Source organism: Rhamphochromis sp. 'chilingali' (assembly GCF_963969265.1).
Source record: "Rhamphochromis sp. 'chilingali' genome assembly, chromosome: 8".
NCBI classification, from domain to species: Eukaryota; Metazoa; Chordata; class Actinopteri; order Cichliformes; family Cichlidae; genus Rhamphochromis; species Rhamphochromis sp. 'chilingali'.
Window position 1 is genome coordinate 20,627,045 of NC_137935.1, and position 26,714 is coordinate 20,653,758.

The window sequence follows — 26,714 nt, forward strand, 5'->3', positions numbered from 1 at the left end:
ATAAAAGCACAGTACAGGACTGTCACGATGTATTAAAATACAATACAAGCTGTGTGGTCGTGGGTAATCCAACACAAACCACACGATTTGGGGCAGATATGACTCCGCTTTGGTTTTCTTTATGTGGCCTCCATTTACAGTATACGACTGTTACATAGATAAATACTTAAACAAATCATAATTACAGTTTATCTGATGCGGAGTCGTGCACCCAATCTATACATACACAGCAAAGATAATTAGATTTGTGTCTGCATTTACTGGTGGTGACCATGTGGTTACAAATATAAAGATCACAGTCACCATTACTCTGGAAAATTTCTGCAGGCAGCCTCATTTGGATGACTGATACATACAGATCGGCCATAGTTTGAACTGATGTTTTTCTATTTGTAGTCTTCTTGACCTACTTTCAAGAGACTGTGCCCAGAGGCAGCATATCTGGAAGTTTCTGTGCTTGCCACTTGAGTTATACAGAAGACTAGATGCATAGCTGTGTTTACCTTTGAGTGATATCGTGTTTAATTCATATATTGATTTATTTTAATACAGAAATTAGTTTATGCTGTGTAAAAGCCCTTATTCTCTGCCATCTTTAAAAATGTACAGCTCTTGAAGGAGAGAGTGCAAGACACATCATTTATATTTAATAATTCCTGTTATTCTTACGTTTTCATATTTGTACTCTGCCAGGGCGATGAAGAATCATCCCTGGGCCTTCCCATCAGCCCGTTCATGGACAGGTCTGCTCCACAGTTAGCTAAACTGCAGGAATCATTCATTACTCACATCGTGGGACCACTGTGCTCCTCCTACGACTCAGCTGCTCTTATGCCGGGACACTGGGTTGATGAATCTGAGGGAGACCAGGAAGGACAAGATACAGAAGAGGAGGATGAGGATATGGCAGATGAGGATGCGTCAACAAGTTCTGACACCTCGCGTATGTCAGTCTCTTGATTATTCATGTTGTAGGGAATACCTAACGTATGTCGCTGAATCGTTCCTGTGAGTATTCACTGCATGGGAGGACATGTTCCAGGATAGACTTTCTGTCATTATTTTTGACTCATTTATCGACATTTAATGCAGCTAGTTTCTGCTGCTGTGATAGATGCAAAAAAGACACACAGTATTAATAGTTGAGAACACTATTAATTACTACACATATTCCTAATGGGATAAATAGTTATCATTTGCTTTCTTGCAACAACAAGTGCAACAGTTATCATCAGCATCTATAATTTATTATTTGAAATTCCAGTTCTTTTGATTTTCATATATATGATGCTCATTTCATCATCCCCCTGCAAGTGCAATGTTAGTTTCTCTTTTTACAGTAGTTACGTGCGTCACGCTCCCTTTATTCCTGTAAGTAAAAATAAAAAAAACAAACAAGGAAACCACAGTACTCTTAAATTTTGCTTTTAGCACAAAAATAATATATGTGTGTATATATATATATATGTTAATTATCTCACTGTAAAGGTGCAGACTCACTGTTTTCCTGTTTCATGCCTTTCTCGTAACGCATGTGTAAAATGAATATGATTCCTATCTTGTAGCTCTCTGCAAGAGAGCAAATGAGCATGTTTCCCGAAAATCTTCTATTTCTACTCTTTTTCAATCCCAGAATCTTCTCTAACTGTTGGTTTTCTGTCTGACAGAGCGGCAAGAAGCCAAAAAGGTGAGCAGGAGGAAAGTGTTTTGCCAGATCACACAGCATCTTTTGGAAAACCATGAAATGTGGAAAAGAGTGCTTGCTGCAGAAGCCCAGGAGGAGGCTCAGGAAGAGAATCCAAACTGCATTGGCAAGCCCACCGATCCAATAACAGCCATTCACGAGGAAGAGGAGGAGCAGGCAAGCAAAGAGGAGTTGACTGATGGCCTTAATGAAAGGGAAGAGGTGCCAGCTATAGAGGAAGAGGAGATCTTTCCACAATTGGACACTTCAGGAGAAAAAGAGGAAGAACCTGAGTGAAATGATGAACTCTGACCTCCTCTTAAACCAGGAATCTGAACGTTGTCCAAAACGTTTTTGGGTTTTTTTGTTTTTCTTTCCTAACTAAACTCTTTATATGGTAGCCAGCACATCACTTTGACACAACACTGTAGAGGATGTTTTGGGTAAAATGTGCCTAACAAAAACAGGGTTGAGGACAGGGATAAACTCGTACCCAGTGCATCTGACGAGGAGAGAGATGTGAGATGAGCAAGAAGATGAAGCGACAAATGAGGGAAAATAGAGAAAAACTCAGACTGAGTAATCAAGATGGAGTGCATTTGTTTGTTTTGCTGTTTGTTTTAGTTTGGATTTGGCACCCAGACTGCTCATCTTGCACTATGGGCCAACCACGCTGATTCACATCTTCACTCCACCAGTGAGTAATACACTGTCACCCCGCTCCCCCCCCCCTCCCACACACACACTCCTGTCTTTAGTTCCCATGCTATCAGCACACTTTGGAGCCACGCAGCTGCTCGAGGATGTGCACCAGGCCCCTTCTCCGTGAACACAATGGGATGAAAGCCAGCGGAAAAGCCGTGTCCACTGAGCCTCTGCCACGTGAATTTCAGGAGGAGATTGAAAAAAAGAGCCAGTGGTCATGCATTGTGTACACACACTTCACACAGACACACACAGTGCTATAGCAGAAACACACTCCATGCTCAGAACAGATAGGAAGTTTAACAAAGAACTCTGTTGCACCAAAAGCTTTATTCTCATTCAAGGAAAAACATACAAAGCAATGTTTTGTTCTTGTCAAACAATGTTAGTCAGCAATCATTTCTCCCTTTCTTTTGTTATAATTGGTTCAGCGCACCTACACGTTTCCAGTCTGCATAACTCAGGAAGGCAGAAACCCTTAGAGATCAAGAAACAAAAAAAGGACCTCTAGTGTTCTTGTCCTTTTAATTGTCACTGCTTCTGCCTTTTTTGTCACTTCAGTGCGTCCCCAGCAGAGTGTGGTTCTCTTTGTGCAACACCTAATGCACATTAATATTAATCACACTACAGCTAACTCTCAAGAAAGAAACCAGTCGGTAATATAAGGTGTTTTCATATTGCAAGCACATATAATCTGTGCCCACATTTATGGGACCTCTCAACTTGGATCAATCTTTAAGGGATTTGTTAAAGAGAAGAGATTCTGTTTCTCTCCAGTGTAACTTCTAGGCTGGTATGTAGGCCAAATGTTTCAGAAAGTGCAGTAATCCGCCATAGTGGACTAGGCCAGAGCTGAGTCACAGCTCCAAATTACCCAAGAAGATTTACGTTAATAAGACATTTCAACACTGTGAGGCTTATTGCCATGCAGGAGGTGCTGTGCGCCCACAAAAAAACTATACATGGAAGCGTATGACCGGGTCCACACGCATAGGGGTATTCTTTCAAACAGGGGTTTTCTTTTGTTGTTCTAAGTAAATAAATCTGATAAAACACCCTTAAAATGTTTCTGTCCACATGAATGCAAAAGCAGTTAACGAGCCAAGAGTCAGTGATGTACATCTACAGTTGCTTAAAATTGCCTCATGTAAACAAAAGATATGATAGCGTGAACTTTGACCTCTCGAGCCAAAAAACCTTTGGAAAGAGTTTAGAAATATCAGCACCATGAAGCCTATCTGTGTTTTGGAGTGACTTTTAATGATACATAGAAAAAGCTGTTAAAATAACTTTAAAGAACTAGTTGTTTCACTTCCATAAAAAGCCAAAGAAAGTTATAGTGGAAACAGTAAGCCCCTTACATTTCTGAATCCAGCTTAATAATTAACCACATGTACACAAATATATGATATTTACTATCTATTTATTGAATGATGTAGTTTACCTACTATTTTTTGAGAGACTATTTCTCTTCACTCTTTTATTAATGTCACTGTTTGCGCTCGTCTTTGATGTCCTTGGACATTCATATTTGCTGTAATGGAAGAAAATGTGTGAAAAAAAAGAACAGCCTCGGTAATGAGGCTTATTAATGGAAGAATCCTTTCAGCTGGACTTGGAGCTGCTCATGAGAGGTCAGAGGGGTCTCAGATCTTTGTCACAGTTCAGCTGATTCTTTCTGGTGTAAGTCTTTGAAGATGAGCCAGTTCAGTTGGATTCAAAATCATGTGATGATCCACTTCTCCAATTCTCCAAACCGTATTACAGGGATATGCAGTGTAGTGTATCTGATCTGACGTCAGAAAAGCAACAGGGGCTCTTTGTGGATTCAGATCTCAAGAATTTAGGTTACTTAGTTTCTTCATGCAGTGAGTTGTAATGGACAGTTGTTTTTCTTTTATCATATTTGCAAAATAAAAAATGGATGCATTCATTTTGACAAGACTTTTTTTGGGAACCTGCCTGACACTTGAGGTAGGATCAAGGTAGAGATATCGAAGAGGCAGTACAGCATTGTTGACCTGTAGCAATGGATTTTCTGCTTCTGTGGTAAATCTCTGTAGCAGTTTGACAGATTTTATTATTTCATAACGCAACAATTTCAAATCCCTCAAAGAGTGTAAACAATTTGAAGCCACAGACGTCACGCGTGACAGGCTAGCTTTGGCTTGGCAATTCTACTTGTACCTGAAGTGATTAGACAGGGATTAGAGGAGAGCATTAACAGGGCGGAAACATTTACAATGAAAACAGCAGCGCTGAAATTAAACCTAAAAAGAAAACTGTGACAGAAATATAAAAAGCAGCATTACACTTTTCAGTAAGTGTACACTTTATGCAGTTAGATGTTAAACACTGGATCTCAGTCACTAAGAAATCCATCAAACAGGCTTGTTTGCTTATTTTTACTGGCTACCTTTACTTGTCCTATTGTAACCCAATTTCTTAACTCAATTAGAGTTTTGCTAATACTCTGGTAATACTGTGTAAATCTGCAGCTGTATCCATTGCACTGTTATCAAAATGTCCATTGTGCAAAGGAGGGCTAAACAGTGCAGCATAATTCCCTTTACTGCTTATACCCTGTACTTACAAAGGAGTGCAGTACCACAGCTTCTTTTTTAATACTATGAAAAAAAAGGCCTGCACTAACTAAATCCTGGGCTTTTTGTTCATGTTTCAGTTCAAGTTGAAAGCCCCTTGGTGTTTGAAGTCTTTTTTATTTACAGTTGCTATCACTCAAACTCAAAGAGGGAAAAACTTAATTAGGTTTTCATTAATAAATTATATTTAGCAAAAACACAAATCAAAGCAGAATTACCTTCAGCATTGATGTCAATCACACAAAAGTCCCTGACTAAAAATCTTTTTTTTTTAAAATTTGACAATTAAAAGAAAAAGGAAGAAAAAGTAAAAGCAAATCGATATGTGATTTGTTTGGTAGCAAAAACTGCAGCACTAGTCATATTTGCATATTTGTAGCATGTGCGGCAATCCGCTCTTGGCTTTACGTGTCACTTCCTGGACCAGTCGTCTTCCACTAGCCTTTCTTTGCATTGGCTTGTTCTGATAGGTTCGCTTATAGCAGATAAAAATGACCTGTACACACCAGCTGATACACAACAGAGCAACACAACTGTAGATCAAGACATTATTTAGGTTTGCAAGCTTTTAAACTTGAGTTTTAAAAAAACATCGACCCACCTCACTGCAAGAAGCTGCAAGCCTCCTGTCGTACACGTGAATGAGCATGAGCGCCATGCGCTGTAAATACCTGATGCACTATAGAGTATATCAGTACCTCACGTATAATCTAATGTGAACTCTACTACATTGGATATTTCATGTTTCACACCTGTATGGTCCCATTCTCCACCTGTGTTTGGGGGTTTTGTAGACTGTTTCAGATCTCTTTACTTTGTTTTCATTTATCAGAAATTTGAAACTTAACAGATCAGTCAAAAGAGAAATTTACCCTTTGGACACTTCAAAGAGACTTAAGTCAAAGCTGTGATATCGTTTCAAGTTGTTATTTAGTTTATTATCATATTCATTTCAATAATCCAAGAACGCTGCAGCGTGTTGCTGTGTAACATTTTAGGGTTTTAACTAGAGATGAATGATGAACCGGTCAAGGTTTCAAGGGTCACGTGTTTTAGCTTCTCACTACAAATCATATTCTTTAATCGTTGCTAACCATATTTCAATAAGGACAGATCACTCGGAAGAACTGAACATAATTTATTGAGAAAGAGGAGTTAATGTGTTTGACTCCGATGAGCCATCATGGCAGAATGGAATCCTAGCAGTGCAAGGATTTAGGACAGGACCCACCGGCGTCTAGATGCTGGTGGTGGCAGTGAAGACTGAGGCTTGAATAGAGCTCTGACTGAAGTGGCTGAGGTGGAGATGGGAAGGAGGTGGTACGCAGGACAGACAGTCTGAAAGGTAGAATGACGGAGAGCACAGATTTAAACCATTCTAAGTGCAGGCTGATTGGCTCAAAGAAGGCAGGCGAGAAGATGATTGGACTAGTGTAATGATGTCAGGATTGAGAATGACAGCGTGCGAAAGGGGTAGACGTGTGAAGAGAAAAGCAGCCGAACACCCAGGAAAAGCAGGCAGATGGGTGAATACAGATCTTCCTTATTGAACTAACTTAAGCTTCATTTAAATGTACGCTTTACAGTTTTAGATTTGAGTCTTTCCTGCATTTCAAGGCAGCCGTTGGTTTTGTTTCATATATGCACAATAATTAAAGAAGAAAAATCTGTTAGCACATGCTAGAAATTTACTCGAGGTTGACAACGCATTCAAGTGAGAAAAACAGTTATTTTTGCTAATGTTTTAATATTGTTGAATCCATCATGTAATTTAAATCGAGCTTTGCATTATGTCAAGAAAACTTCATGAAGACCTAATGTTAACTGAGACGTAATAGATAACTTTTAAAACGTTTTGCATAACTAACAGGAAACCAAAGAAAGCCTGTTTTGTGAAATACGGCTGCATTGTGTAATTTAAAGTATACACTATAGCTGATTTGGAGTAAATAGGCCGATACATGGAAAGCTAGCGACATGGTTAGCTGAAGAATCTGAGTAAAAAATTCTTTACTAACACAAAAAATGTCACATCTGTCAGCTTTTTGTTCTTTGTCATCACAGCAGCACTGGTCAGTGATTTGTACCAGGCAATCACATGGCAGTCATAACTCTTATTTTCTCTTAATTGAAAAAAAAAAACAATATTAGAAATATTAGTTATAAAAAAAGAGAGAAACAAACAAGAAAACTGCAGGGTCACAAACTACCCAGTTATTTCACTTTATAAGAGCCAGCATGAGCCAGTTTCCTTTAAATGTTGAGGGGGAGATTGCCAAACACTGGATGAGCTTGTGCAAACCAAAGAAACTTTTTGAACGATGCGTTTTTTTGTGATTTGCACAGAAACAAGCCCTAAAAGGAGCATGTTTTTGGTCAGTGTTATTCCAATACTGGTGAGGGTATCTGAATATGCATATATATTTTGTTCTGTGAAGATAAAAATGAATTCAAGAATTATTGGTATCCATCTGGCATCACCACCGCTCACGGTGACGTGCACGTTAACTGCCTGTTATTCTTTCACTGCCATGTCAACAGGCACCAGTAGCAATGTAACCGGCCTACTGTTCTGTTCGTAGACTGAAGCTCTTGTACTTGTTTTTTTCTTTTCTTATTTGAACCAAAAAAAAAACTTTTCTTTTTGTATTGTTTGTTGTTTTGGCCAATTTCAAAGGGGAACATGCTCCTGTGCCATTTTCACATATATGTATGTAGACATTGTTTGAATGCTATATTCGTTAGTTTTCCTCTTTCGTCAGAAAGGAAACCAAAAGTCTTTTTTTCACAACTTTAAGCACGATAAAGGAGACTGGTATGTTTTTATCTACTATAGCAGGCACTTCACAGATTCAATTCTTTCCTTCTCTTTAGTATCTTGCACTTAAACACATGTAGCAATACCAACAGGATGAAGAAAATGTGTGATTCACCAATATTTAAGTGAAATTTGACATTTTATTTCAAGATATTGTTTGACTTTGTATAAAAAATATATACTGTACAGATTCAAAAGTATATTATGACAAAAAAAAACTTTTAGAAAAATATTTATTTTTACTGTTTTGGAATTTAGACACAATACTGTAGCTCCTCTATTGCCAGACTTACTGGAAGTGCCTCTTGATAATGTATTACAAAATAACTATACAATATATTGGGATTATTAAAACCTGTCACTAGCAGAGCAGTGTTGTTGTTGTAATGTGAATATTGTTGAATAATAACATTTATAAATGCTTCACGTGTGTGTCTTTCTTTGGTCATTTCTCCAAAAACTCACAGGACTCGCTCTTTAAAGAAATACACAGATATGTTTTATTATGGTAATGTGTTTTCTGCATGACAGAAATTTGAATTTATAATTACACTTTAGAATGTACAGTCACCGGCCACTTTATTAAGAATACATGTTCGACTGCTTGTGAGCGCAAAGATCGATTATATGACAGAAACTCAGTGCATTAAGGCATGCAGACATTGTCAAGAAAACTTCCTGATGTTCAAATCGAGCATCAAAATGGGGAAGAAATGTTATTTATCTGAATTTGAATGCGACATGGTTATTGGTGCCAGACAGGCTCTTCTGATTGTTTCAGAAACTGCTGATCTGCTGGGATTTATCCAGTGAGCGGCAGTCCTCTGGGTCAAAATGTCTTGCTGAAGTCAGAGGTCAGACGAAAATAGCCAGAAAAGTTGGAGCTGACAGGAAGGCAACAATAATTCCGATAACCACTTGCTTCAACCAAGGTGTGCAGAAGAGCATCTGTGAATGCACAGCACACTGAACCTTGAGGCAGATAGGCTACAGCAGCAGAAGACCACACCGAATGCCATTCCTGTCAGCTAAGAACAGGAAACTGAGGCTACAATTTGTACAGACCTATGAAGAAATTGGACAACAGATGAGTGGGAAAATGGTGCCTGAGTCTCACTTTCTGCTGAAATATTTGAATGACAGAGTCAGAATTTGCATAAACTACATGAACAGCTGCCTTGTATCGATGGTTCAAGCTAGTGTTGGTGCAATAGTGTAGAGAATGTTTTCTTGGCACGCTTTGGGCTCCTTAGTACCAACTGAGCATCGTTAGTGCCAGAGTCTACCTGTGCATTGCTGCTGACCATGTCCATCCCTTTATGACTACCCACTACTACTACTCTTCGGATGGAGGCTTCCAGCAGTATAAGATATCATGTCATAAAGCTCAAATCATTTCAAACTGGTCTCTTGAACATGACAACCAGTTCATTGTATTGAAATGTCCTCCACGGTCACCAGATTTCAATCCAATAGAGCAACTGTGGGATATGGTGGAACAAAGGATTCACATCGTGGATGTGCAGCCAGCAAGTTTGCACCAACTGTGTGATTTCATCATGCCAATATGGAACAAAATGTCTTCTGCACTGTTCTGGACAGAGATCGCACACGTCAGTCCAGGATCCATCCTGAGTCACTCACCCTGTTCACTACCCTGTGGTCAACGTCTGAGCCAGTATGGCTTCAGTTATACTGTATGACTCTCGCTCATATTCGAGGTAGGCTTGGGTAGCATGGGGGCTAGTCTGGGCCCCCCTACTGGATGCACACACCTTGGATGCTCACAACACATGAAACTGGGTTTAATCTTACTAGTGATGTCATGTTTTTGTTGTTTTAAATGAGTACCAACTCAGTCCTTACGTTCTTAAAAGTCCTTTAGACATATAGCTCTCTGAATAATTCTATAATTCTAAACCTTTTTGTCAAATTAATGGAATTTTTTAAAAGTTATTAGTATTTACTAATTCTGATGTAGACAGTCAAATAAATCAGCTGCATCTCCTCTCTAGTACAGATTGAAATGTGTTTATTAATCTTGTTTTCACTAAAGCTGCCTTTCTCTTGAGGTGGTCTTTGTCAGATTGATTTTATGTCAGCCTTTGGAATTTACTGGTGAGTGTATTAAATATCATGGCACATCTTTTCTACCATTTGCTCTGTGAACTGAAAATATAGGACAAGTTTTGCCCTTGATCTTTATGATGTGCTACGTTTCAGTCAGATGGTTTATGCACAAGCCAGTGCCCTACATTTTTCTCTCAGTTTTCATTCTGTATTCTGCAAGGAATACATGTACACTCTCCAGGGAGACGCTTGCTCTTTTCCCCATCACTTCCTCCCCCCCCCCCCCCCCCCCCCCCCTTTTCACTCTCAGTCAGTTCTGGTCATTCTGTCCTCTCTCATAATCTCTTCTTCCCTCCCACCATCTCTCCATCTCCACACCTATCAAAAATCCCTACTTATTCCCTTTCATTTGTTCCTTCTTCCCATAATCCCTGACCTTCTTAAATCCGACTTTGTGACTCCTGTGGATAATGACTATGCCCAGGAATCAAGTGTAGTGAATCAGAAGGAGGGACCATCGCTCACACGCCACCATTAGTTCATAGTAAGCCAGTTCAGACCGTTCGCATTCCCTATGTCATCTTTAATTTATCTCACTATGATCACTTCTACACGGACTAAATCTGAAATCTTTTGCTGCATTTTGACCTTTCGGTTCTCATTATAAGTGGGTGTTTACCGCAAGCTGATAAATGCAAAAACACCTTAGTTTACAGAGCCTCCAAAGTAATTATAAAGCTCTCGTAAAGACACAGAGACGATAAAGGAACCTCACTCCAGTTACTGTGGGGACTGTGTAAAATTACAACGTTAGATAGTAAAAAAAGAAAACTGGATTGCTGTAGGTGCTTTCCTTTAAATGTCAGTGTTGAAAATGTAACATAAAAGAAAATTTTGGACAAAGCTTGAATTTTGAGCTTAACAGGTGTGCAAAATGTTTAGCACACCTGTTATTATATTTTCTTCTTTGCACAATTAAGTAACGTGGGGACCCTACTGGACACAACACGTGAAACTGGCCTTAATCTTACTAGTGATGCCATTTTTTAATTTTTTTAAATGAGCCCTTAAGTTCTTAAAAGTCCTTTAGACAAAATATCAAAACATAAAGTTCTTTAAATAAAGAGCTTAAGTTTTGCCTTATCTGTTATAACAAAAAGTATTATGTTTCTTTTTTTTTTTTTTCTTTTTTTTTTTTTCTAAATGACATCAGAAACAGCAGTATGCGACATTACGTGATGGCAGAGCTTCAGTTCATCCTTTGTCATTTTTTTTTTTTTTTTTTTTTTTTTTTTTAAATAAATAGGACAGGGGGAATGAATGAGAGAGAGAGGGGGAGAGAAAGAAAGAAAACCAAAGGGGAGAAGAGACGGTGAGAAGGGGGGGGAAGAGAGAGAAAAAAAAGAACTCCTGGGTCACCTGTATGGAGAAAAAAAAACAAACAAACAAAAAAAACAAACAGAGGAGACAGCAAACAACAAAGAGCAACATAATAATAGAGAAAACAAAGCACCATCACAATAAACTAGCTAGTCATAGATATCAGTATTTACTAAGTAATAAACGATATTGTGCAGCACGCAAGATAGACAGCGCACAGTGTGCTTTGAGGCAGCAGCCAAGAAAGCTTTAGTCCACGTCTGTGAATACCCATGTGTGCATACCTGTGTGGATCAGCATGCTTGCATTCCAAAGGTTTCTCCATGTAATGATCTGCTAGGGAGTGTGGGGGGGCCACAGCCCCGTCCTCCAGGGTGTGAAGCGGGTATGGAGGAGATCAAAACTCCAGACATCCAGAGGCCCCCAGAACACAAGAAACCATGGAAGACCAACAGAGGGGCAGCCGCGCCACTGTCCCAGTAAGAGCTGAGGAGAGTCCCAGATGAGGGCTCGCCCAGCAGCCGCGGAGCAGAAGTCAGGGGGAGTTGCAGTGACGCGCCCGTGAGCTCCGCCGGCCCCCAGCTGCGCCTGAGTGACCGAGCCCTAGGCCGAGAGGCCGGGGGCACCCCACCTCCAAAGGGGCCCGAGCGAGCCCCAGGCCCCAGGCCCCGACAAGCGGCCGCCAAGGAGTGAGCCGGTGTGTACCCGGACGCCCACCCCCAGACACAAAGAACCACCAACACACCGACACCTGAGGGAGTCCGCCACCGGCAGGGGAAGTGGTGGTGGGTGGAGATAGGCCTCCAAACCTTGGAGGGCCTGAGGTGTCCCCAGAGAGGTGGCGTCTGATACCCAACCTGACATATAGACACAGACATACAGGCACACACAGACACAAACATCCATTCCCACCCTCATGCTCTCATATGCACTCACTCCACACTCAACCAACGTGGAGACAGACATAAAGAGACGCTGTACACACAATCACACTCCCCAAGCGTACTCTACAAACCGGGTCTAGGTACCCTTGCCCCTGGAGGGGGGAATTGCACCCAGACCCAGGTGGTGTTACCCTTTTCCCTGCGGTGGGGAGAGGCAGACCACCCCGACTCCGCAGCAGCAGGGAGGCCCCACACCCCAGACCGCAGTCGGACGGCCAACTCCTCCTACTAGCCCTCCCGCTCCAGCAGGCCGCAGAGAATGGGGGTGGGAGAAGACTCCAAACCTCCCTCCACCCGCTCATTGTAGTGTTGATGCATATGTGTTCTAAGGTGCAATTAAAACCCAGGAGGGCATGGAGCTACCTGCCAAGGAGCAGCAGGTAAGCGCATAGTCCCTCCTGCTAACCCTCAATGACTAAGTGTATTTAAAATTTAAAAGTATTTAAAAGTATTATGTTTCAACAGTAAAAATATTAATTTGATTAAGAGGCTTGTGCATATTGGTGGATTATTACAGACACATAAAACATGATTTTGATCATTTCCAACACTCTTAATTTTAGACATCTGTTAAGCACTGGATAAAAAGAAAATGCCTAAGAATGCAACTCCAGATCCATTTTGTAGATGTGTTTGTGTTGATTTATAACTCAAAATGTCCAAACAGATTGATTGAAGCATTGAAGATAGAAAAACTAAAACAAATCGTAAATGCCCACAGTTTAAGATTTTGACTTTAGTCACTGTGATCAGTGATGTCAAAGGCTGCCGACAAGCAAACAGGAATAAAAAATCTCCCAACAAGATGCTTTGCAAGCCCAACGATTAACCGACCCAAACCTTATACCCAACTGAAATTTCTCTTTTACCTTTTATTTCAACTGTTCTGCTATAGCTTGTCTAGGACCTTGGAAAGAACAATTTTAAGACTGGCCAGAATTATTAAGGATTGAGCACCCTTCTAAGGACAACTTCCATTTTAAAGTAATCAGAAACGGCCTGAAAGGAAAGAGAGGCATAATATTACCAGAAATAATCAGGTTATGAATAGCATCTTCAGAAGGAGGGCATGAGGTAGCGCCAGTGCTCACTGGACTAGAGTATTATCTTACAATCACAGCACCATTAAATGAGAGCATGGACAGAACCAGAAGGAATGATTTTTATTGTACATTCTACATTAACATTCATTTGAAAGTTGGATTGTGAAGGATAAATTGCATTGTCATAGATCAAGATAGGAATAAATAAAAAAGCATTAAATATATACAAATATATACATACAAAAATATATATACAATAAATTGCATCAAAAAAATCAAACTTAAAAAATGTGATCCAAAAATATAATTGTTATGATTCTGAAAAGTTTCATTCCACATAATGGGTACGTATATATATTTTTTGATTTTAAAATCTCTGCACTATTAGCCCAATTTTTATGTGGTTAAAATGGGATTGCTGATATTTAAGCATGTTTTGGGTGTATGACCTGATGTGTAAAAGAAAATCTCTGACTATTTCACAAAGTACTTTAGACCCCTTTAGGCCAACTGGGGGCTGTTTTCTCAAAAAAATGAAGCAGTATCATTTTAGAATAAAATTCCTGATCAGCTGATCAGCTAAAATTGCAAACTCATGTAGATTTAGGACAGGACCCGCCCCCGGATCTAGAGGGAACAGCACAGAAAAGCAGCCTAACACCCAGGAAGGAAAGCAGTTCAGTGATTACAGATATTTCTTATTATGCTTCATAACAATCTGCAGCAAAACTGCAGTGGTTTCTGAGTCATGCTTAGGGATGCTTTTTTTCTGTGTTGCTCAGAAATTGAAGCAATTAACTTCAGTCACAGCCATTTCCATCTCTCATGCACACACTTACACTCCTACACTTTTGTTACCTGCTGATTACACATTTCTTAGGCTCTACGTAGCTAACTTAGCAACATGTGTCTGCATATGTAAAGCCCATAGATTACTTACTGTACATTAGATAACAGCAACTTTTTTAATCAGTTAATTTTAATGCAAATGTTTAAACTTCATAAGTTGATACTGCTCTTATATCAAGAATGTGAGCTGATCTGCCTGCAGTCGAGACCTTTCCCCAACTGAAAACATTTCCTGCATCATGAAATGAAAAACACCAAAAAGTAGATCCGGGAATATTAAGTAGAGAAGACTGGGACAACAATCCTCTCACAAAAATTCAACCAACTGGTCTCCTCAGTTCCCAAACGTTTATGGACCGTTGTTAGTACTCAGTAACCCTGTCCCAGCTTTTATGGGATGTGCTACTGTCATCAAATTCAAAGTATTTTTGTTAAAATCATAACATTTCTCACTTTAAACAAATAATATGTTGAGTTTATGAAATCTGCAAATCTCTGTATTCTGTTGTTATTTACATTTTACACAGCATCCCAACATTTTTAGAAGTCGTGTTAAACAATCAAAATATACAAGTGTGACTCTTTAACCTGTGAGGGCTTCATTTTTATGCATCAGTGATTAAATGAGAATGAGGATGCCACACAAAACCCTGCAAGTCAATTGTATTAATGCAACAGGTTGAGCCCTCGTCTGCAGTACATTAACCTACTTTAATGAGACAGCTGCAGGTTCTGAAGACAGAGATTGAATGAGACACTGAATGAGAAAATTCAAGGACACTCCAGCATGTCTGTATGCTTTTTGTAATGTGCACCATCTGACAGTTGTGACCGCCAGTGCAATCAGATACAACTTGGCAGGACAGGTGCTACACGAACACTACGGAAATCTGCTACCCGTCACCTCCTGTTCCTACTTACCCACGTAAAACTGAGCTGTCCTCCAGGACGAGGGGGTTAAGGTGTATGCTGCTGTCATGCATAAAGATCTAAACACTTCACACAGGGACAGCAGTGGCACGTTGTTGGGCTCAACATGATGTGGACACTATTCTGCTAATAGAAGAAAAAAGTAAAGTTTGATGACAGCATTTCATATTTGTGTCTAGGTGGATGTATTGGGTTGATTAGAATTTGCTTAACAGTAGCTTCTTCATATATATATATATATATATATATATATATATATATATATATATATATATATATATATATATATATATATATATATATATATATATATATATCTCCTTTCACTAGCCTGTTCTAAATTTGAACAGAGTCGAGATTTCAGCAGTTGAGAAGAACCAAACGGGACTTTTATGAATCTGCACTGGCGTGACAATGGGTACATTTGTTCTTTGTGCACAGCTGCAGAGAAACAGGATCAAATCGGCAAAAACATACTGTCACTTTAATGAAAGGAGCGCACACAAACATACAGTTCATTATAAAAGGCTTACACAGAGACCAAGAGCGGGGATGTACACAGCGGAGGCTCAACTATCAAATTTTGTAAACCAAATCAAAGCTCAGGACAAATATTCTTTGAAAAACATATATTTAAATTGAAGAAGCGTGATGTTCTCACACGAACCCGGTGAATGACCAGCTCACAGCTTGTTGACAAACGCACGACACTGTAGGTTACATGATTCCAATAAAGCTCCGCCGAACTGTGCAGAAATTAGGGAGGAGGGGGCAGACTGTCTGAGGAGAGAGGGGGAAAGGAGACAGAATGAAAGAAAGGAGAAAGCGAAGGAGAGAGAGCAGTATATTATGAAAGACACCGAGTAGACTCATCGTACCAACGCCTCTCTGTCTGCAGTCAGTCGAAGACGAAGAAAAAGAGGAAGGGGGGAAACCCGTTGTAGGGCGACCTCTCTGAGCGCATCTTACGCCCTGCATCTCACTAACACACAGCCCACATCACGCAGTGAAGACTTGTGTCACGGGACTAAAACGCCTGTGTAACTTGGAACACTGTGCCCGAGAGTTGCCGTGGGTGGAAATGAACTCTGAAGGTGGGCTTCGTGTCGGCGCATTCACCGTAAGAATCGGCGCTTCTGCTCATCACCAGTCCACATGAGAAGTTTGACAGGAGCAGGTTGAAGGGAGTCTACCAGTGCTTCCGATAGGCTGTTCACTTTGCAGGCTGCAGCTCGCGGTCGGAACTCGACCACTGCTCCACAGGACACTGAGGTGAGTTGGGGTTTTTTAACAGTTGCTGTTGTTTTGTAGGCTGTTGTGGGCTAAGTCAAGTCAGACTTTTAACATGTCTGCATTCGATTAAATTCTCACGCTAAATGCCAGCAATTCATTTTAAAACACATCAACCTAGAGTTTCATCAAAGAAATTGAAGTTTATGTAACCTGTAGTGATCGGGACTAGTTAACAGTAGTGACCTATAAGACGTGCAGGGAATTGTGTATGTGTGTGTGTGTGTGTGTGTCTCACAAAGCACCTGCAGTACCTGCATGGCATCCTGACAAAGGAGCCTTACAGCAGGATCCTGAGTTTTAACTTGCCAGAGGTTTTTCATGCACTAAAAGATGTTCCTTTGATGAAGTTTGACCTGCTTGCGTTATGAAATGCTTTAAAATGCCACCTTAACTAATGTCTCAAAAAGGACGTTCGTAAATTGCAGGAATAGCGCTTGGGGACATTAAGCCCTCCTGTAGGTACTAGAAGCTTTCAATTTGAGTAGATCCTCCTGATTTACTGCCTAAGCAGTTATAAGGATATTGTTGAAACAGATGTGCAGGGTAACTGGTGGGTGCTTTAATTTGTGTTCAAACTATAGCAAATATGATGGAGATATAATCCAAATTTAACCATCATTTCCAAACTTTTCCTAACACCAACACAACATCTAAATCCAAATAATCCAGACATTTAATATTTTCATTACCTGAAATCTTAAGCTGTACACGGTTTAACCTGTACAAAGTGTTATTTTTACATAGGCAGCAAAATGCCGTAAGTGTGGTGATTCATCTATGCACTTTACTGCAATTCTCATCCAGCTGGTGACATGGACATCATAAAGGCATGATCAGATTTGTTATTGTTAATTTCCCACGATGTTGCCTGCCTTCAAGCTGCACCTTTGATTACTGGAAGGAGTCGTTCGTTTCTGTTTAGATTTCTGCTCTGCGCTGAGATTTTGCATGCAGAATACAAGATGAGGACACATATGTCTATCATGCTAATAAGGAACAGATAAAGAATGAGGCTTGATGAGCGAGAGGGCAGCACATTCAGTCAGTCACAGCTTGTGTCGGGTGTATATGGTACATGGTATATTGTTTTATTTAAAAAGAAAGAAACGTTTGTGTAGACAGGTGTATATTCGGGAATGATACAGGTATGCGAAGTGCAAAAGTCCTCTCAGTGGTCTAGTGGATAGTGGAAGCTCACTAGAAGCTCAGTTTGTTTGTATCAGAATTATATTTGTATGTGATTTGAACATTTCTTTCAATGCTGACTTACAAGCCAGCCTATTAACCCAGAGATTCAGAAGCTGAAGTCATCCTCCTTCAGCAGTGATTCTGTTTAGGTAATTTAATGAAATATGGCACAATAAAGCCAGATTAAATGCTATTTAGCTGAGTACTTACAGCTGACTAACGTATATCTTTTTTGGGACGCTGTTTTATGAACTCAGTCATCTACTGTTGGTCAAATTCCTTGAAAGTAGGTCAGACCTGTTGCAATAAGCCAGCTCATTTTAGTCTGTTCTAAATAAAAGAGCCAATCAGAGAGAAATGTAAATGTGTTACATGTAATAGTAATAACAGCAGTGTCACTGACATAAATGCTAAGAGCAATGAGTTTGTGTTATTTTCTGCAAAGCGATCGTCAGCTCGCTTCCCTGGAGCAATTACATTCACTGTTTCACATGACTGCTGAAATGGACTGAGGAGGGAGGAGAAGGCAAAACGTGAAATAAGCAAGACAAATGCGAGGAGCTAGAGATAAAGAATTCATACACGGGCAGAGAAAAGGGTCAGAGAGGGACCAGTGAAAGAGATTTAAAAGGAAAGGATAAACACAGCATCCGTTATTTTATTTCTCCACCTTTAGAATTGCCTTTTTGTTTTCAGTATACTCACGAAGAACAACCATAGTATTCTAGTTTGCCATGCAAGGCATTGCCTGCAGACGACAGCTTTTTAAAAAACTCTTTTTTGATTCACCAGAATCTAAAAACACCTTTCATTCCTGATTTACACTCACAGCTTCATATAAAAATGTACAAGAATGAACAACATTATAAAATGCTGCCGTCAAAAGTTATAGACTTATTAAGAAAAAAACACCACCACTGTGGGGCTTTTACAGTGAATCAGCTGTTTTCACAAAGTGTTGATTTGTCGTCAGCCAGTGAGACAAATGAGACAAATAAAAAGAAAAAAAACAGATTTAGACAAAGAGGGCTCTGTCTTTAGATTTATTGTAAAAACTGGGACATAAAAATCTTTGCATAGAGCTATAAAACACCCGAATGGTTAGCACAAGCATGAGTATATTATGGGAAACCGATTCTGTTTTTTGGTTTTACTCACACAGATGATGCTCATATCAGTGTAGTTCTATTCTGCGCGACACTACACGCAATGACCTGGCGCTCCAGCAGTGCCTGGATAGGTTTGTTATGGAAAATCCCTAACAAGACTGGCGATAACGGTACATGTACTGTGTGTATTTTACTATGCTTGCTAAAAATGATGAGGTTAAGTGTGTGGATTGTACTGTGAAGTATTCAACAGCAGCATGTTGACTCTGCTCTGATGTATCTAAAAGGAGATCTCAGGGACGTTTTATTTTTTTCTTTTAAGTTCTGAACTTTTGGATTATGTGGCATTAAATACAAAATAACAACTAACTACTTTAATAAATAACAGTTAGAGCCTGACCACTTTATTCACCAGTATTGGCTATTTGTATTGGTGTTTAGAAATTAAATTTTTAAAGTGAAGAATGGACGAGGCAAACGCCCTTCAACCGTGTTACTTGTGTTGACACAGCATAGTGTGCCCTCTACAGAACTCTGCAATTTCCCTGTTTAAATACATACCTTCAGCAGATGCGAATGCAGTTAGGCAACACGTAAGTGAGTAAATACAGAGAATATTGGATTTTTTAAACCAAATATCAGCATCAGTTTTATAAATCCAACATTGGTCAAGCTCTAATATCATCTATCATCTAGTATAAGTACTTTAAAGTCTCAGTGGATAAATTAAGGCAAATACTTACTTTCCTCAGGCCACAGTGTGGCCACTTGATGGGCAGGTTACTGACAGTAGAGGCAAGCCGGAGTAAACCTAGATCAGCAGTTTAGTGGCGGGCACGTGGCGGTTATCATCATCTATCATTAGTTATCATTGTTCTTTCAGCTTATTTCAGACGCATTTTCTCCAAGTTTATAGAAAACCTTCCCACACCGACAGAATGCATTTTTGGCCCCCAGAAGCAACTGTTTATCTTCTAGGAAATCAAATTACCTCTGATATGATATCATTTCAGTGCACTGAAGTTCTTAGACATAAGATTACAGTCTTAACATGCCTCATAGCTGAGTTTATGCTTCATTGTATTCTGTCTTGTGGTCTGTTACTACCCATATAATACAGCAGGGTGTGTAGTTTGATATGTTTGAATGTTTCGTTTAAAGATAAAAACATATTGTGGTTTAATATAGCTAACTGTATTTTTTTCTTCTGAGAATCCAGAAGTCATCACCTTTTATTTGGTATTTCAGTTTTAAGCTTACTAAAACAAAATTCAGAAACCTGTTTGTCTTTAATGTTTTGTTATGTTTCTAGGATTATGAGTTAGTTTCCTCTCTGCCAGCCGCCAAAGACATGTTTCTGTTTTTTTGTGTGCTGAGGATGAGAAGTGGGTCACATGCTTGAATTATCCATTTGCAGGGTTGCATGCCTCAGTGCCAAGAAATTGCAATACGTGGGAGACCTCTGCTAAGAAGAAATACATTTGTGGAGGATGGAGGAGAGAACTGAGGAAGGACACACACAGGAGAACGGAGGCAGTGATTGTGCAGCCAGACAGCCTCGCACCTCTCCCTGCACCAGTCTGAGGGTACACACAAACTGCCATGTCCTCTTTGTAGATGTAGTGAGTGTGTAAGTGTGTCTGCTGTGGAGTCACATGCTCTCTCTGTGTACGCTTTCAGACATGTCTGTGTGTGGAGACCAGAAATAACTAAATAACTAAATTAGAGCAGTCCAATAATCCAGCAAGCCTCTTCCTGCAAGAATGATGTGCAGTACAGCACGTACCCTTTCATTTTTTAAATATGGAAACAGAGTATATGAGACAAAAGGCCATTCAAAGGTCTTCTTTGGATGTTGCCTGCCTTTTATTCCATTCTCTGTCGAGATGATCACACACTGATTCAATAATATTAAGGTCTGGGTTCTTGGGAGACCAATCCATGACTGATAGTGTTCCACTGAGTGCTTTTCTCTCCAGGTGTGCTTTTATTGCACTGGCAGTGTGTTTGGGGTCCTTGGCATGCTTAAAAACAAAGCCTTGGTAAATCAGACACTTTCCAGATGTTATTTTATGGTGGATCCAAATCTGATGGTACTTTTATGCGTTCATAATTTTGACAAGATCCCCAGCACTACTGACTGAAATGCAGTTGCAACCATGACAGAGCTTCCACCGTGTTTTATAGCTAGCCTTTCTCTCCCCTGATCTCATCTGCGTATTCTGACAATAATTTGAACCAAAAGTTTCAAATTTGGATTTATTACTCCAGAAAACCTGGTTCCTGTTCTTGTGTAACCTCATCTCAGCATTTCTGATGAAACTTCAATGAAACTTTTCAGGTTCTGTGTCAAGTCTTTGAGTTTTAGGCCTGCCACTTGTCCAGTTTTCTTAATGACACACTGCGCACCAGGCAGACACATGAATACATTTTCAGCTAACTGCCCTTTGGGAATCACCTTGTTAATGCAAAAAAAAAAAAGCAAAACTTAGCTTTGTATACCTTCAGCTAACGAAAGAAGAACAAATTATGTGTTTTTGCCATTGCCTTCTACTAGATTCAAAATTAGCTCTTTGCTAAGCTATGTAATAGAAACACAACACGGGTTCATGTTTTGCATTAGGTTCCTTTTTTATACTTGAATGATTCACGGGTCAGTGTTAAGTGGCTTAATGAACAAAAGAGAAAAAACATTCCTCTGAAAATGGTCAGGTACAAGGACTGGACTGAAAATGAGTAAAACAAAGCAACAATGTCCAAAGAAAAACTTTGAAAGACCTTCAGGAAGCCTGGAGGATTAATGCTCAAGAGCTTTAAGAATACTAAAACTCTGGGTCCTTGGAAGCAAAATGTAAGAAAAGGAACTGGGGCTCAAGACTTATACACCGTACTCCATGTGTGCATGACGAATACTGTATTTAATAAATTTTGACCTTTCTTTCTTAATAAAAGAGCACAACCAATTGTCAGAGGGAATGAATGAATCATCTCTGTCTTCTACTGAATATGCTGTCCCTGCAGTTTCACCGTTGATCTGTTCATGGCCATAATCTCTGTCTGTATTAGTTTGAAACTTTTCGTCTCTTGGATTTCACTTGTTGAGGAGTTTCATCATCTCAAAGCACAGAACAACACCTTGTAACCACAAAACAATTTTCCAATCTTTGCAGTGCTTTCTTCTTTCTTTTCCTCACAAAACATGTAAAATCAGCCACCTAATAGCAATTATTCATCTTAACAATATTGTCTACAAACACTAAACACTCCTGATTTTTTGTTGTTGTTGAGCAGTAAAAGTCATCCAAGAATAAAGACGCTCAAATCAAGCATTCTCAGGGTAGTGATTTTTTAAATGATTTTTTTTTTTACAGTAATCTCCCTCCCGTGTCTTGTTGTTGCTACAGTAAAAATGTAATAATGGTTATTCAAATTTTGTTGAGGTGAAATTAACAAAAATAGCACAGAGCAAGATGCAAATCTCATATTGTCGCATAATGACCACCTCAGGCTTTCCATCTCAGTCTTTCCCTTCTCCTGACTTAAGCGTTTATATAACATAAGAAAAACTTCCAATTTGCTCAAAGCATGTCTCTGCCAACAACATGAAAGTTATAAAACCTTAAATTAGATCAGACAGCGTTGTTTCTTTTTCCCCACTTGAAAGTGATGTGAGACAATGGTGTTCAAGCAGCTTATCATAATACAGACTGCAGTGGCAGGACAGACTTACTTCTTCTCAGAATTGTTTGGTTCCCTGACCGGCAGGGTGGGACATGGCACAGCCCGTTTCAACTCCGATCAGGTGCTCAGTGTTATTCTCTGCTTTTTGTTAAATCCACCGGAGTCTCAAACTTTGGTGTCATAACGCCTCAGTTTTTTGTTACTTCTAAATCATTCTTACTTTCTAATCGTGTATAGTTAATTATTTTATTCTTTTGGATCTCACTGTTAGATTAGAACAAAAAAATCCTAAAACCTCTTTCTGTGTGTGTGTCAGACGCCTTTGTTAGTTTAAGCGTATTAGGTGGATGATATCAAATGAGCCAAGAACAAAAGCAGGTCACAGGTCACGAGGAAGCTTTTGCTTCAACTTTCACACAGACTTAATGTGAATGTCTTTTTAGTGATTTCTAATCATGTCGAGGCCACTGCTTATTTGCCACTTGGTGGAACACTGGTTTGGAGGTCACAATGCTTGCCATTGTTGAAAAATCCCAAAGCAAGCAGGATGTTATTCAGAAAGAAAAGTAGTCCGTTACCACGTTTATACTTTTGTTAAATTGTTAGGATGTCTTACTCACGAAGGAATAATCAGTTCCTGATGACTAGGTCTTTTGAGTGCCTATTGTACTTTTTATTATACAAGCAATTACCTTCATTGTCAGTATTATCTGTAACAGAATGAGGTGTATTACGGGTCTTTGGCTACTTCTTTTAGAGAGATGTTGTGTCATTGGGTGTTTTCACACATTACATAATTTACTGGTTGTGTAACAATGCAGTTTAACTTGCTGATCAATTTCATTTAAGAACATTTCTTTTACAATCCTACTTTAATTCTGAAAAGCATGCTGAATAACTGTACCAAATAATTCAAAAAAATATGAATTATGCTAAGAGTTGACATGCATCAGACATCTGGCTCAACTTCAATGAGCTCTACGCTGGTACCACATTAAAGAGAATGGGTAAACCCATGAGTTACCTGGAAAAATGCAGAGGTGCATAGAGACTACTTTTTATAAATACATCTCCAGGAGATTTTGCCACTCACCAAAATACAAACACTTTGATTTTTGCTGTTACTGAACATAAATGAAGAACTTTATGACTGCAGTAAAGTCAACTTGTGTCTCAATAAAAGTGATATTTGGTGTGAGCTTGAACTAACATAGACACAGTGCACTGACTCCAACTGATTTAAATGCGACTTAGATGAGAAACAGTCATGTGTGACACAGAGGCTTAATTCCCTCTAAGTGTCACTGCTGATTGGTGGCAAGGAGCCTTCGCTTGGTGAGAAAAAAATGTGTATGCATGCTTGCTTCATCCCCACCATTAAATGTCATGTCATGACCTACTGGTGTTAATGTTCTACAGCTAGCACTGGCCGGCATGATCTCACCTCACATTGATGGGGTCCCTCAGTCTATCCTGCTTCTAAGGATAGGTGCTGACATAAGACATATTATTAGTCACAGTCTTAAACTCATTATTATCTTAACATATCATGTTAAATATACTCAGAGTTACTTCCATCTGTCTAATTTGTTAATGTAGTTTTACAACAACTGTTTCCAATAAAGCGACTACTAAATGGTCAAAAAGGCCAATCTGTGACCTCAAATCAGATTTGTTATAAAACATCAAGTAATAGCAAAGTACACAAGAAAAGGACATATAGGATATTAAATGAATGTGTTGTCTCTAAGCAATAAATCCATAATAGCCCTTCATCAAATTATAATTTAGGTGCTTTCAGAGTGAGTCTGCGAGCTCTGTTTGCAGGATTTAAATCATCTAGCAATCACAAAGTCAATTACAAGTCTTTTCACACATGATTGATTTAGGCCTCTAAACAGACAAAAAGTCCATACAGGAACTAAGATGTGGCAGCAAGTTCCAAACTTTCATTTGGTAAAGTGGGACTTTCTGCTAAACAACTTCAAGAACGTACTTTCTTTATGTGCACAAGCAACTTTAGGTAGTACTCTTGTGACAGATATTTGCATTTTGTTTGTCCCGTTTCAATTCTCTGCGGCATCTGTGGCATGCAAAGGACTCTTCTAGTCCTCATTAAATCATGACAAAGTTGATTATACAATATTAACTTAAAAACATTAAGGCATCATAGCATAATTGTTCTCTATTAGCATTACTGACGTCTAGCTGCAGTTTCTTAACTCTGCTAGCTTATTAAGGGCATTAGAAACCGGCACTGATTAACACAATTAAATAACTAGGATTAGCCCTTAACCTTATGATGTTATGCCAGGATTGTTAAGGCGTCCCCTGTGTGTCTCCGTGAGTCATCAGAGTACTGTGGTGCATAAATAAACATATCAACAAACATTTCTTCAGATGTAATTTTAGATTTACATATTTATACTCACTGGCCACTTGATTGTGTAAATTGCTAGTACTTGATTGGACCCGCTTTTGCCTTCAGAACAGCTTTAATTCTTTGTGGCATAGATTCACCAAGAAACTAAAAACCTTGATTCTCCTCTGAGATTTTAGCCCACTTTAACATAATAACATCACACAGTTGGTTTGTCAGCTGCACATCCATGATGCAGATTCTGCCACATGCCAAAGGTGCTCTGTGATCTGGTGACTGTGGAGGCCATTTGAGCACAGAGCACTCATTGTCACATTTAAGAAACCAGATGATTTGAGCTTGTGACTGGGTGCGCTATCCTGCACTGTGATACACTGGAGCCATGAAGGGATGGAAATGGTCAGGAGCAATAGTCAGGTAGGCTGTGGCATTTAAACAATGCTTAGTTGACACTACCAGGCCAGAAGTGTGTCAAGAAAATGTCCCCAACCCCATTAATCCATCACTACAGTGTCAGCTATTGATACGAGGCAGAATGGATCCATTCTTTCTTGTTGTTTGCACCAAATTATGACCCTATCAATTGAATGTCACAGTAGAAATGGAGACTCATCAGACTCAAGCAAAGATTTTCCAATCTCTTGCCGTTCAGTTTTAGTGACTGTAGCATTCCAGCCGGACTTTATTCAGACGATGCACTCAATGATCATTACGGATGGACCATGGTGGGGTATTCCAACCCATTTATTCACAAATTGCCATAGACACATCGTAAGAGCTGTAATCATAACATAAAACAAATAAACATTCACTTGATATAACCACGTTTCTGTTATGCTAATCAATTCACAGAAAAGGCACAGGAGGTGCTAGCATCAGCCTGCTAGATCGCTCATAAACTTATTAACAATCAAGTAATACATTTACAAATTGTCCGAAATGTAAACAACAAGTACAACACACAAACATACCTGTTCGCCTTCCAGCTAGATGCTAATTTTAAGATGGATGGAAAACGATAACCTTCTCATTAATCCTTTCTGCGGCAAGCAGTTGCGGTACGATCTTCCTTCCCGGAAGTTGCCCGTTCCGAATTTCAAAATAAGAGTCTAATCTATATTATAAGGTATAATTCGTTCAGGGATTTAACTATTTGAAAAATATCAAATAAACAAATAATCTGGGTCATTTACACTCCCACCAAATCATTAGTGTTCAAAAACATAACTCCATAAACATAGGAAGAAAGAACACAATGATTTCATAATACAAATAATGACCAAACAACAGAAGCATAGTATGCAAGGAATGGACTAGTCACCTTCCAACAATAAGACTAGTTTTTGAACTGGCCGTTCGAGCACTGACCGCTTAGTAAGACGTTCACCATTTTTGCCAAGTTTCCTGTCACCTAGACAGAGCTTCACTCTCCTAACCAGTCCATCTCTGTCCATTGTAGTCTCTACGACTCTTCCCAACCTCCATTCATTTCTGGGCAAGTCTTCATCCTTCATTATGACTATATCCCCGATCTGCAGGTTTCTCTTTGGGGTGTGCCAGCGTTGTCTAAAGGCAATGTTGGCTAAGTACTCTTTCTGCCAACGGCTCCAGAACTGCTCGGCCAAATATTGTACGTGGCGCCATCTCTTTCTCGCATACATATCTTCCCTTATGAACTTGCTGGGGGGAGGAAGGGCCATGGTAGACTTCAGGGTAAGTAAGTGGTTTGGTGTCAGTGGCTCAAGACTGTTGGGATCATGTAGGTTTTCAATAGTGAGAGGACGACTATTAACTATCGTCATTGCTTCATAGAAGAATGCTCGGAGGGAAGCATCAGGTAGGTTTCCAGGTGAGAGTCCAAGGGTCACGTTGAGAACACTCCTGACTGTTCTAATTTGACGCTCCCACACTCCACCAACATGACTTGATCCAGGAGCATTTAGGATGAAGTCACACTGCTTCTTAGAAAGGAAGTTCGTCAGTTTATCACCATCTAATTCCGTGAGGGCTTCCTGCAGTTCATTCTTGGCTCCTAGG

At 39.6% G+C, this 26,714-nt stretch overlaps 2 protein-coding genes across 2 annotated transcripts in view; both read left to right on the plus strand.

The window, feature by feature from the left end:
* Positions 1-8,158, plus strand: part of LOC308401624 (cGMP-inhibited 3',5'-cyclic phosphodiesterase 3A-like) — a 71,267-nt gene extending 63,109 nt beyond the window's left edge. Inside the window, exons 14-15 of the mRNA XM_080889906.1 lie at positions 694-943; positions 1,668-8,158. Of these exons, the coding sequence (XP_080746032.1) occupies positions 694-943; positions 1,668-1,981 (564 nt within the window). The 3' untranslated portion in view covers positions 1,982-8,158. The remainder of the gene's footprint in view (positions 1-693; positions 944-1,667) is intronic.
* A 7,671-nt stretch (positions 8,159-15,829) lies between these two features.
* Positions 15,830-26,714, plus strand: part of LOC308401625 (solute carrier organic anion transporter family member 1C1-like) — a 46,927-nt gene continuing 36,042 nt past the window's right edge. Inside the window, exons 1-2 of the mRNA XM_080889907.1 lie at positions 15,830-16,298; positions 20,034-20,202. Coding sequence (XP_080746033.1) covers positions 20,107-20,202 — 96 coding nt within the window. The 5' untranslated portion in view covers positions 15,830-16,298; positions 20,034-20,106. The remainder of the gene's footprint in view (positions 16,299-20,033; positions 20,203-26,714) is intronic.